We start from the raw sequence: 13,889 nt of genomic DNA, 5'->3' as shown, positions 1-13,889 counted from the left end.
CCATTTCTGGAGGCCATGAATACAAGAGTTATGTGAAATTGAGGTAAATTATCATCTGTCAGAAATAAGTTATGATTGTAATAAATATGAGTAATCTTTTCTGAAATGTTGACTCTTGTGTTGGAGAAGTGGTGTTCAATATATACATTTTAGAAGCATTTAGATTGTGATAACTCACACTTTGGTTGATAGTTTTTAGATTTATTGAGTATTTAGTTTTAGATTACAGTCCTTACCTTCCTTATCACAAGGCTAAAATGTTTTTGTGTCATGCCTATCTTCAGTGTACTGGTTCATTTACAAAGAATGATTATAAAACTTTAATTTCTTGCAAACAACAGTTATAATAAAAGTATCACAGAGTGGATAAGTGATGAGTATTGTTAATCGTCAATAGAACAAGTTTGCAGCTAATTTTGATAGGTGCAACTAATGTTGCAGTAGGTACTTAACTGTAAAAAAATTTTTTGTCTCTAACCTGTGGTCCATTGTTTTTTGCATATAGACAGTGTCATATGTGCATTAAAAACAAACGAATAGAATGGGTAAATTTCATTTAAGTAGATATTATGCGAAGTGTTTTTTAATAAATGAACCAAATTCTTTCCTATGTTAAGGTAGAGAATAAAAATACTTCATTTGAGCTATGAGAGGTTAGAATCAGTCATTTTACAATATCCCAGGATTATGAAGTTTTTTACGTATAAGGTGATAGCAGAGTAAGTTGTAGCAAGTTAACTAAGTTTAACTAATTAGATTGGTGAAAGTGAATTTGCAAAAGAATCAATAATAAAGGTTGCATGTTTTTAATTTATGTGGGGTACATAATCAGTTTATAGGTATCTGCATTCTGGTGTCTACATTTTGGGAATTCATTGTAAGGGTGAAACTTTATTTTTCCTATGCATCTTTTTTCTGTTTAAAAGCACTTCATCACTTATGCTTAGATTTTTACAACTACTCACCATTGCTTCAATGATTAATTGATAAAAAATATAGAATTACTTTGTGGCTTAATTCAGATTAAACCATTCAAAATTTTACTTGAAACATTTAAATAAATATTTAAACTGTGATCATGAATTAAATATTTATAGGGAATTAAAATTAGGCAGGATAAGGGCAATTGAAAGTTCTTCATTCTAGACTACAGCAGCTGATGGAATGAGGTTGATGTACTTTTGATGAAATAATTTTTATTCATGAGTTTGCTTTATCTCCCAATTCTTTCCATAGTTACCATTGTTATGTTTAAACATTACGGGCAGTTCTGGCGATGCATTCACACAATGTGCAATGAATAATTTGAACTCATGAATAATGTTTAAAATTACTATTTCCTACTTCTAAAGATGAAACTAAACCGCCAATGGCAGTAAAAAAAAATCAATGCCCCATTATTGTATAAGTCCTGGCAATTTGTTGAAGTATAATTGAGTGAATATTATTTATTGTAATTTTTATAAAATATTAAATAACAGTTTGGACAAAATAGCATGCACTAAAAGCGAGTGCTGGAAATGGGTGGGTGGATATGTGGTTCTAGCGAAAACTTTCATTGGCTCGCGGAAACACTTCCACAAGAACTTCTCACCTTCCATAATCTTCTTTAGGTTCACACTTATCTCTCTTTTGGTCACCGTTAAAAGTTTTGTATGCCAGTTTACACTTGATTTGGGAAGAGCTCTACAGGATAAAATATTTTCTCTTTTTCTCCTAGAGAGAGAAGTTGGGAGACTTTTGCCCCAGGTGTTGTTTGCTCTGCGCAAATGCCATTATATGCCTAGCAGAAGTCTTCATAGTGTATGCCTTTTTATATTTGGGACAATTTTTGTAAGATTCAAGATTGTACTTATAATGTTGCAGGTGTCAACTAGTGGACTTTCATCGCCCGACAAGTGTTGATGGTAGTCATCCGGAGATGTTCAGTTGGGTGTTTCAGTATTTTCAGAAGAATGATGAATTCAAACCACCTCTGTATCTTCAGCATCAAGGTATTAATTTTTTCCTTAGGATTTAATGTTAATGTAATATGGCAATGCATTTGCATTCAGTGCAATTTTTTTATAATAGATTAAAACATACATTTATCATTGGTACTGGAAAAAATTTATTTTGAGCATTGAAATTTTGCAATTTATTTACATTTCATTATTTGTCATATATGTTACAATATGCAGCCATGCTAAGATTTAACTGGGTATTATTTTCCATTCAGCAAATGGTCAGTATATAACGTTTATGTGAACGATAATTTTTATATGTAACCACATTGAAATATTACTTTCAGAAGCATTATTGTGAAAGTCTGGCATTTGTCTACGTACAAAGCAATCTGGAGTAATGAATTCCAAATATTTTGGCCCATAGCTGCTCCCTTTTATAAGTTAAGATAAACTATATTTTTCTGTGTTGATGATTTTAGATCAGTAATTATTATTATTATTATTATTACCTTTTATTTGCCCAGAGATCACAATACAAAAATACCAGGTGGGTGAAGTATGTACATGATATAAGGCACGTCAATGAGGAGCAAAGACACAGGCTCAGTTAAGATACATAAAAGAATAGATGCTCATAGTTACATAAGTGTTTGGTACAAACCCATGAACATCGGCTGTAACATGCACATACAATATCAAATTCAGAAAAATCATTGATCACAAACATGAATCAGACCATTACCATTGCTAGAAACTAAAAGTATGAACTTACTGGTCGGGAATATTGTTGAGATATTCATCAACCGAGTAAAACATATTGCGTTGTAGATATCTTTTTAGTTTATGCCTGAATACGGCAGTTCCCTGTGTATCCTTGATACTTTTGGGTAGTTTGTTAAATAATCTGATGCCCATTTCATTGGGTCCTAATTTCAATGCTTTAGTTCTTATATTCCCATAATGGAAGTCATTCCTGCCTCTGGTGTAATGATGATGATAGGCAGAGTTAAGAGAATAGTTGCCGATGTTATTTTTTATATATAGAATTAAAAACATAATGTAGATGCATGGGAGTGGTAGCAAATTTAATTCATGGAAAATAGGCCTTGATGGAGCATTGTAAGGTTTCCTGGCGATGATTCTAATAGCTTTCTTTTGCATTTTAAAGATGGTTTGAGAAATAGCAGCTGATCCCCATAATATTATACTGTAGGTTATATTTGAGTAAATTTCCCCATAGTACAAATTGAGTAGTACAGTTTTACTTGTAGTTTCATACAGGTGTCTTAATAAGTAGCAAGTTGAACTGAGCTTGTGTTGGAGGGCTTTTACATGAGTATCCCAAGAAATATTTGCACATAGAGAAATACCTAGAAATTTGCATTCTGTCACACGCTCAATTGATAGGTCATTGATTTTTACCAGCAGATCATCTGATATGTTCTTATTGTGTGTAAAGTTTACTATTTTACTTTTATTTACATTTAAGTCTAGAAGGTTGTCTGTACACCACTTGTTTATAGCAAGTGTGACAGACTTAGCTTTTTCCACAAGGCTGGGATATGTTTGTGTTGATATTATTATATTAGTGTCGTCAGCGTACAACACTGGTATTATTCCATCATTATTTGGTAAGCAGTTAGGTAGGTCATTGATGTAAATCAGAAAGAGGAGTGGCCCAAGGGTTGAGCCTTGTGGAACACCTTTGTTAACTTGGTATGCTTCGGATGAATATTTTGACCCATCAACTGATAACACTACTTTTTGAGTGCGATTATGAATAAAGGACTTCAACCAGTTTAAAGGACTTCCTCTAATTCCTATTCTATTGAGTTTAATTAGTAGTCTATTGTGGTTTACATTATCAAAAGCCTTTGACAAGTCAAAAAACATTCCAAGAGTTTTGCGTTTAGCATCTAATGAATTAAGTATGCTGTCGATTGCCTGACATATGGCAGTTGTGGTAGACCTTTCCGATCTAAATCCATGCTGAGAATTAGAAAGTAGGAAGTTTTTTTCGAGATAAGATGCTATTTGCATATACATGGCTTTTTCGAATATTTTAGCAAATGTATTTTGGACGGCTATTGGTCTGTAGTTATTCAAATCATTTACACAGCCATGGTTTTTATAAATAGGCACTACTTTTGATTCTTTTAATTGGGATGGGAAATAGTGCCAGAATGTGGTTAGCTTGGGAATTGGAGGTGAAAGGAAGAGGAAAACAATGTTGAGATGTATCTGAGCGCTTGACAGATATGATAAAGGAATTAGTAAAATCCCAGCATTTATTGTCAGAGCATTAGTAGTATGTTTTGACTTTTGGACCAAAGTTTGCGGTGAAAGTTTTTTAATGTTTTTAATTGGAAAATGTTTTTGAATTTTTGTTCTTGTGGTTATGGATTAAAAGGCTTTGTTAGAACTCCCTCAAAGTCAGGTTTCTTTAAAACTATATAAAGGGAAACCCATAATTTACACTTTGCTTGGGACCGCAGAATAAAAGTGTAAAATATGGGAAAATGCAAATAGCAGGAAAAGGTGACTTTTCATTTTATTCATGCTTTATTACTGAAGTCATCATCCATAGCATCACCATCATCACTAATAACATCAACTAGAATTACTTCACAACAAACATAAAATCCTGCCTTCCTGATACAGTTTTATATTTAAAAATTATTCTTCCATAATGCACCTTAAATGAGTGTATTATACCTACATCCAGTGGCTGGAGTTCACTAGTACAGTTTGCAGGAAAACATTGTAACTGTGTTAACATTCTGTGGATTAGGGACACTGATCAATAAACAGCAGAATTTTCATGTTTTGAGACCCCATTTTAGCATCCAGTATATAAAGCTCATCCTCATACATTTCTGAGTTCATTCTTGTTTTGGAAAATGCTGTAGATCTTGCGGGCAACATGTTTACGTTTCACCAAGGATGCACTTAGAACTCTTTGATGTGCCAACAACCAGTAATTGAAGCTATTCTTTTCCATCTGCATTTGTGATTAATAAGACTTTGTTTATTAAGCACTCCTCCATGATGTTGTTCTGCTTTGAAGCATGGTGTTTATCCTGGCAGCATACTAAGAATCAACTGTCTCATTTGCATTTAATACATATTTTGGGGTATAGTCTTCAAGAAGCTTAATACATTATGACCTGTACACTGAGTGGCAGTCTCAATCTCAGCACCTCTGCCTTCGGTACACACAACCTTTAATACAAGATTGTGCCTTTTTTTAAGCCTATCCAACCAAAATAGACTGCTGTGAAATCTTCATACCAGATTTTATGGGAATATACAAAACTTTTTCTCTAATGATGATGCCATTCATGGGGATAATTGCCTATCTATCACTTAAAAACCATTCTTTGCTTCATGCCTAGCATTTTTGATGTATTTTCTCTTTTTAGACTAATGTCTGCACTGGTTTGCATGTTTCAGTATGAAATCATGATTTTTCACTATTGTATCCAGTTTAGAGGCTTGCAATCTTAGATGTTTTGCCAGATCAGTGATAAAGATTCCATCGAGAATCGACTTGTTCCACAATAATGATTTTGCCCTCAATTGAAAATGTCCTTTTTTTCAACCTGGGTTTCTATTGTCAAGCAGGATAAAATATACATTCCCCCAGTATTTGAGGAAAACATGAAAACATGAGAGTCTGAGCTACCTCTCCACTCATCTGGTGGAATATGTTGTTGAGCTTCATAATTTTATGATGTAAATAAAATATTATTTGATTCAGTGTATTGTTGATGTGATAATGCAAATTTCAATACTTTTTATTATTCAGGATTACATCAAAGTTATATCTGTTGCATGGATGCAGTACAAATAATCCCAGTTGTCAGTCACCAATTATCATGTTTTTCGAACTTCATCATGTTTGAGTCAGTCATTTTCATATCTCATATTTTCAACTTATGTGCAATTTAAATAGTCTCCCTTGGGTGTTATTGTAAAGTATAAATTATGTAGCTGACTCCTAGTGAGAAAATGTATTCATTTCATTGCACGAATCTTTGCCTGGCAGACAGAGATTATGATTTCGAGCAGTTCATATTTCTGTCAATAGTGCCCGCAACATTCAAATTATTCACTAAAACCATTCACATTACTGCTCTCTTGTCTTTTTTAGGTGCATATGCATGAAATAGTAAAAAAAAAATTTTATAAAAGCTGATGTGCATGAGTAACTGTTAAAGAAGGTGAATTTTTTTAAATCCAGTGCTTATTGATGGAAATAGCTGGAAAACTGAAGATAAAATTTTGTAAATACAGGGTTTCCCATGCATTGGAATAATAGGAAATTTTACCTGACCTGATAAAACTGTTGTAGATGCGGGAAAATGTAAATTCCGATAATGCAGATACAGTGTTTAACTGTTTTGTTTATGCTCCAGGAAACTTAATCATTAATATTTGTATTATTGAAATTTAATGTAGAGGTTTTTATCGTGCATTTACTTTTTCTTGTAGGTCATAGTCGGACAATAGTGGGAGTTGAGCAGCTAAAGGATAGTTCCATCTCTCTTCTGGTGTTTGACCCCAGTCACTCTCCTCATCAAATGTCTCATTTTCGCAACACAGCAACTGCTATTTCCGGAATGAGATTAATTAGGAAGTCTCTTTCTGCAATGAAAGCTCGTCAATATCAGGTTGTTGCTGTTTGTGGAATCATGGACACGGAGCAGGAATATCAAGTATGTTGCAAGTTTTTAAAAACTGGTTTCAAAGAATTCTCTAATGAGACATTTTTTAATTTGTTTAAGGAGTTTAATGTCGCTGAATTGATTATGCTTCTGGCTTGGTTGTACCCTGGCTAGGTTTTTATTATGGGTTTTCGCTTCATGATGCGTTCATAATATGATGAATTCACTTTACTGTCTATTTTTTAAAGACGCTTGTGGTTCAATCTACCACTGATATCTCTCATTGAAATTGAAATGAGAGATGTCAGTGGTTACACTCACCCATTTAAATTTATTTGGAGAGATTTGATTTGCTCCATTTCTAATTTTTCTACATTTATTACTGCTATGTATTTTAAAGTATGTTACTTATACTGCCATATTTTTTGCCATAGGTAATTATTAAACTCCACTTTGCGGTTAAATAATGTAGATTTGTATACCATACAGATTGAGTATCAGAATAAAGGAAAATCATAAAATACTTATGGGGGGGGGGGTGACTGAAATTATAATTTTATGTAAGTGGGTATATATGTATACACTTGTTTGTGATGATTAAAATAGAATTTTTTGGGAAAATTAATTACTTCATCAGCTAAGGTAGGGGCCACATCCTGGTGTAATTATTGCAAGAGAGTTACAGCTTGACTCAAGGTAATCAAAGCTGATAAATGAACTGGCCATTGAGTATCTCATGAGCGCTAACCACAACTCTCAGTAGATAAAAGAACAAACCAGAAGCCATACCACCTGTCGTACACATTACATGCATTTGTAACATCCTTGGTTACAAAAAAATTTTTATAAAAGAATGCTTTATTTGCTCTTTTCTCAGTATAATTTTTAATCACATGCAAATTTGTGTGTACTGCTCTGCTATAAAAGTGGTGGAATGTATCATTAATCAATTATCATATATGGTTATTTATGATCCACTGGCTCTATAGTAATCCTAAAACTACTTAATAAACTAGTAATAAACTTATTACTAATTTATAAATTATAGCTTGTAATGTGAAATAGAGTTTAGTGTGAAGTGTTACAATACTCTTGCAGTGTTGAAGTACCAGGGGAAAGTGAAAAGTTTTTGGTCCGACAATGAAAGACTGCGATTTTTAAGTTGAAAAATGATTTTATTTTTCTACATAATCTTCTTTGACTTTAACACCGTTGGTCCAGTGTTTCGCCAACATCAGTATTCCTTCCCGGAAGTGAGAGTCTGGAAGGCTGTGAAAGTATCCATCTACGGATGGCCCTCTCAGCTTCTTCGTTGGATGCAAAGCACTTCCCAGGAACAAATTCCTTCAAGTTTGGGAACAGATGGATGTCTGAGAATACTAAATTAGGAGAATATGGGGAATAGCCAAGCAAATTGTACCCCAAATCCCATAGTTTTCCCATTGCCAATGCACCTTTGTGAGCAGGTGACAACAGGTTGTCCTGGTGAAAGGTGATTTTTTCTTCTTCAAGCCAGGTCTCTTCTCACAAATTTTGGTATCCAGCTGGTCAACAATGTTATAGTTATATTCGCCTGTAGTTGTTCTGCTTTTTTCAAGGTAATCAATTGACTGGATCCCTTTCTCATCCCAAAATACACTGGCCATGACCTTTCCGGCAGATGCAATCCACTTCGTTTCCTCTGGTTCTGAACCACTGGCTTACACCTTCTGCTTCAACTGCTGTTTTGTTTCTGGCATGTAGTGGTGGACCCAATTCTAATCCATGGTGACAAATTGCTGCACAAAGTCGGTCGGTTCCCTCTTGAATTGGTCCAAACTTAGCTCCAAAAATTATTTGCGCATTTGCTTTTGATTGGTATTCAGCAACTGTGGCACCTACCTTGCGCATAGCTTTCACATCCCTAATTCTTTGTGCAAGATGTTTTGCACTCTTTCTTCAGATATCTCTTGGCCTTAGCTATCTCACTCACCTTCACTCGCCTATTGTTCAAAATGATATTGTGCAACTTTTCAATGGTTTGTGATGTGGTTGTGGTTTTTGACCATCCTTCTTGTGGGTCATCTTAGAGGTATGTGTGACCACATTTTAATTCAGCTGCACACTTTTTATTGTTTGACATTGACAGAGCAGACTACCCGTACACTTTTGTCAACTTGAGATGAATTTCCTTAGGGGTAAACTATCCAAAATGAAAAATTTTATGGCTGCATGAAATTCAAGTTTTTCCATTTTAACAAAAAATACAAAAGACGTCTGCTGCAACAATACGTGTAAACAAACTACTTGAGAGAACAATTCGAAACTTGTCTTACGAACTAATGAAATGTGCACCCAATTTATTAAAGTTAATACAGTAAAACTCTTTTATAATGATTCTGCATGCAATGAAATCCTGTCTATAACAAAGTGAGTTCTTGGTCACCTGGATCTTCCTATGGCTGCACATGCTAATTATCCCACTCATAAGAGTAAAGATAAGATGAAATCCCTGCTATAGTGAACATTTCTGTGGTCCCTAGCCAATTATTACCTTTTTAATAATGAAATTCCTGCAATTTTGATAACCTAACCGCCCATTCCCTCATCGTAAATTGTTCTTATGTGTAGTCATCATGTTAACTTCCTTACTGTTGCTACCCGGCAAATCCTTTCCTTCTGGTGTTTGATGTGAAGGAAAACTTCAGTGATAACTCATTTATGTGCCATGGAATTTTCTAGTAATTTTGAAAAAACTGGTATCTTATTAACTAAATTGACAAAAATTAATGCAAAAGCCTCGCAAGAAAAACTTTGTTTCATTGCATATGAACAAATGCTACGAAATTTTGAAACGTAAAATATTTAACTCGTCATGAATCTCCATCCAGGTTGTTCTTCTAATTCAAACTTCATCCTAAAAAGAGTCAATTATTGATTGGCATTTTGCAGTGTCTGAAACAGCACAGGCAGAATTTTCAAGGCGGTGAATCATCCTGAATACTTCCTCATCTGCATTTATCTGGTTCATGTATTGCTGAAAAGTTTCCAGCGCTTCCATCCCCTCGACTAGAGTCATTGGTGTATGATCCTCATCACAATGATTTTCATCGTCTCCCTGGTCCCAATCTCCATATATGTAATGGTGGCCATGGGAATGGAGTACATTCTTGATGGTCGCCACAGCTGTTATTAGCATTGAGTCCACTACTTGTCCACTGACTTGTTGCAATTTGCTCAGGACTCAAAAAGTGATTGCATTTTCATCCATCCATCGTTGAAACTTAGGTCAGCTTCTTCTGCTGCAGCTTTTACATTACTGAAGTGATCCTCTTCATCAGTGAAGACCTTAAAATCCAGCTTTTTGGAAGCAGTTCTGAACCATTTCCGGTGGTATTTTATCCCATGCCTCCTATTTCAAAGAAGGGAATTCAAGAGAGCAAGTAGTCATATTTTTTTGCAATTTTTAGCCCCTTGTCAAGTTTCTTCAGCCACTCACTGAACAGAGTTCCAGACACCCATACCTTATTGTGGTGCTTATATTGAAATGAAAATGGTTTTCAATTCTTATAGTACATAGATTTGGTCGGTTTCCCAATGTCAAGGGGCTGCAATTTCTCTAATCCATCCATATTGCAGCATGAACAGTGACTTACTCTTTGCTACATTACGTCTGTGGTACGACTCTGTATGGAACACAGTACTCTAATCAGGGCACACATTAATAAAAGCCCCAATTCATCAAAACCGATCCAGCCATCCATTGCTGGCTTGAAACCCTTGATTATGCGAACTACTACTAACTATTTCCTCTACTTCATTTTCCTGATCACTGAAATAGATGTTGTTGGCTCTATCTTGATAAAACAATTCTGCGAGCACACCTCCTTTCATTCCTGTAACACCTTATTCTGTGCTGGTTTTAGTTTCTTTCTTTTTATGTTGCCCTCAACTGCAGCTCTTTTCAATGGCATCTCTTGTAGCTAAACGTGGTAGCAATGAGAATAGACAATGAGATCTTGTATTTCTTTGTTATTTCCTTTATTGAAATTTTATGATTGTCCACATCATTAAGATTTTTTACCTTCACTTCAATACATATAGATCTCTCATTTTAACTTGCAGCCTGAGCTGAAGACATTCTTGTAATCCTATCACCACGGTTGTGAACAATTAACCTCAAAGGCTGTCGATTTAGTGGGGTCTGAGTCCAAATGTGTGCAGTAGTAGAGTAAGGAAGATGTGCAACTGATTAGCATTTTAGGCCTCACATATCGGGTTTTGTGAAGTATTATTTCATTTCTTTCTTACATTTTTGGTAGAAAATACTGATCTGGAGTGGTACAACATAATTCTTCAGCTATGGTTAGATTTATGCATTTATGACGTGGTTTTGGCCTCACATATTGAGTTTTGTGACATATTCTTTCATTTCTTGGTACATGTTGAATAGAAAATAGTGATCTGGTGTGATGCAACATAATTGTTCAGTTATGCTTTTAAATTTTAGCTTTTAAAATTTTCAATGTAGGCAGAAACTTTACTGGTAGATTTTCAATGCCAAAGCCCATGGGTGAAATGCTAATGGCGTTATACTAAAGAGATAGTGTGGAGAGGAGTCTATCTATCTGACAAAGGAGTCTATTTATTCATTTAGAATAAAAAAAACAAGGTTGTGTGGTGGGACAAAGTAACTGAACAAGTAAATAGTTAAGTATCTGTTTCTATAATGCAGACAATTAACAGCAAAAAAGCCCGTGATCCTGCATGCCATGTGCATGGCAAAAAATGCCACAGTTTGGATATAATGAAATCCTATAGAATTTCTACAGGATTTAGAAAATAAATTTATATGTAAGACACTTCAATTCCATAATTACAATGTATTTGGTATGTTCATGTGGAATTGTTGTAGAATGATCTTTCATATAGTTGTGCAGTAATTTCTTGATTTTATCTTGTCTCCATGGATAAGTTTTTTAATATATGTGTGTAAGCTGTTGAAATACTAATTTCTGATTCTAATTCTGATTCTTTTGGAACTTGTTTTAATTCTTTATCATGCTAAAGAAATTTCTTCTTGATAGAAGTGTTGATTTATGCAATGACGTTAATAGCTTTGATTCATAATTATTTGGTTTTATTCATGAATATTTGAGGGTAACCACTGTTAAAAAAAATGACCTCCTCTTTTTCAGCAAAGCAAAGTTCTGCGCTCAATTCGAGTACCCCAGGACCGATGATAGTAAAGAGCCTAGGGAAAAATTATAAACACTTCTTATGTTGTTAGAAAAAATAGTTGGTGAAATCGATTCCAAAATTGGTGCTGTGTCTTCTGATTAGGATGAATCATGCTGCTTCTTGACTCTACAATACACAAAACTGTACAAATAATCAATGTTTCATATTGATTTGCATTTTAGTCTTATGTAGTATGACCTATATGTGATGACGGTGTAAGTGAATGATCTCACCCTAATAATTAGGCCACTATGATAACATGAGGGGCTTGTTACTATATCTAAAATTGTGTAATTTCACTAATTTTTTTGTCAAGAATTTCTGTGAAGCTCATGGTTTTATTCAGTGATAACCAGAAATTTATCATGAAAAGAGTTCTTGGCAAATGTTTTCCTCAACAAAGATTGTTCCCAGTATGTGCCTGGAGTTGTGGATGTTGGAGTTATAAGCTTGTAAATTAATTAGCTTCCAGTTTGTAATGTATTATTTTATATTTGAACCCATTGCTTTATATTGTTATTTTTTAATCTTTCCTTCATGATTTTTTTTATATTCCCATGTAGCAGACTTTTGAGCCCATGGCTATTGACAATTTAACACATTTATGCTCTCTTATTAAGGTATTTGTGAGGTGCTGGTATAAAATTTTCCAGATATTGTTTGCTGCATGTGTGAATTTTGCACAATAGACTTGATATTGAAAAGAAGAGCATAATTATATCATTTAATTGGTCTCATTTAGTCTTAACATAACATGAAATAAGTGTGCTTTGTATTTGTTAAAACTTTCTGGGATTAATTTTGTGTAGTGTCCACAGTTTTTTGTAGATTTTTTTATTGTGCTGTATTATTTTGTGTTGAGATCATTTAGCCTCAGTCTAGTCAAACTTACTTAAAATGAGAGTTACAGGCATAATATATGCTTAAAACATGCTTTTTCTGTATATTTGTGCATTTTGTTTAGAGACACACTTAACTGATCTTTTGAAAACCATATTTAGTTGCTTAAACTCTCTTATCAATGTATTTTTGAAATGTATTGCTTCAGAAATTCTTTTTTTAGCCACCTGTTTTTAGAAAGTTTGATTTCATTGAGAAGAGTTTGTTTTGCTGCGTATAATTGTTCAGTGTTATGCATCTTAAATGTATCTTTTAAGATTTTACTTCAGAAATTATTTTCATAAAGCTGTATTTGTTTGAAGAAGCATATTTGAGTTTTTTTTTTTTTTTTTTAAGTGTCAAGTTTAGTTTTCATGTTTTGTTTTGTATAAATGGAACTGGATTGAAATCCCCTATTTGTATTAAACAGATTTTACTAATGATTGTTTTTATTTTTTTAACCACGGTTGATATTAGTTATCACAAGATTATTTATTACACCCTGAATTTTAGTTGAAAATGATGCAATGATTTCATTTTGTTTCCATAGTATAGTTCTGTTTAATTACTTGAAGATAATTTTTTTTAAAGTTTATTATAAAGCTTATAAACTTAATTTTTAAACACACAACACCAGTTAATATTTTGATACAATTTTTTGTGTTTAAAAATTGATAAGTGTCCTTGGGGTTTTTCCGTTTTGTTATGTTCAGTGTGATATTAAGTTTTTTTATTTTTTGAAACTATTTTTATGGTAATAATTGGTTTCAATATCAAACTTAACAAAACATGACTTTTTACTTTGGACACCTTATCTCAGTGCTGTGAAGTTTTAGTTAGAAACAAATATTATATATTTATGTTGTTTACAAAAAAATTATCAATTTGTAGCATTTCTAGATGCAACATCATGTAGAAAACTTAAGATTTTTCTATGCACAGTATTACTCTAAAGTCTTTTCATGTGCATAATAATTACACCATCAAAATGTCCCCCCTCCCCTCCTTCCCAACTTGCTCATTTTGTTCTACATCTCAATTATTTTTATCATTAAACGGTCTACCCTGAATGTTTGATTTAAATTTTCACACAGCAGGTCCTTTATTTATGTCGGCTATGCATAATAAAACTTCCAATATAAATCCAAATGCCAATCACAACCAAATTTTCATGATT

At 33.6% G+C, this 13,889-nt stretch overlaps 1 protein-coding gene across 1 annotated transcript in view; it reads left to right on the top strand.

Annotated features, from left to right (window-relative positions):
• LOC139685897 (zinc finger-containing ubiquitin peptidase 1-like) overlaps positions 1-13,146 on the top strand; it is a 49,899-nt gene extending 36,753 nt beyond the window's left edge. Inside the window, exons 8-10 of the mRNA XM_071583029.1 lie at positions 1,867-1,994; positions 6,441-6,664; positions 11,791-13,146. Of these exons, the coding sequence (XP_071439130.1) occupies positions 1,867-1,994; positions 6,441-6,664; positions 11,791-11,835 (397 nt within the window). The 3' untranslated portion in view covers positions 11,836-13,146. The remainder of the gene's footprint in view (positions 1-1,866; positions 1,995-6,440; positions 6,665-11,790) is intronic.
• Positions 13,147-13,889: the final 743 nt, after the last annotated feature.

The sequence above is a fragment of the Hetaerina americana genome, unplaced genomic scaffold (genome assembly GCF_022747635.1).
Source record: "Hetaerina americana unplaced genomic scaffold, ioHetAmer1.1.p SCAF_12, whole genome shotgun sequence".
Classification (NCBI taxonomy): domain Eukaryota; kingdom Metazoa; phylum Arthropoda; class Insecta; order Odonata; family Calopterygidae; genus Hetaerina; species Hetaerina americana.
Note: the sequence above shows the minus strand (reverse complement) of the source record. Positions and strands in the feature narration are given on the sequence as shown.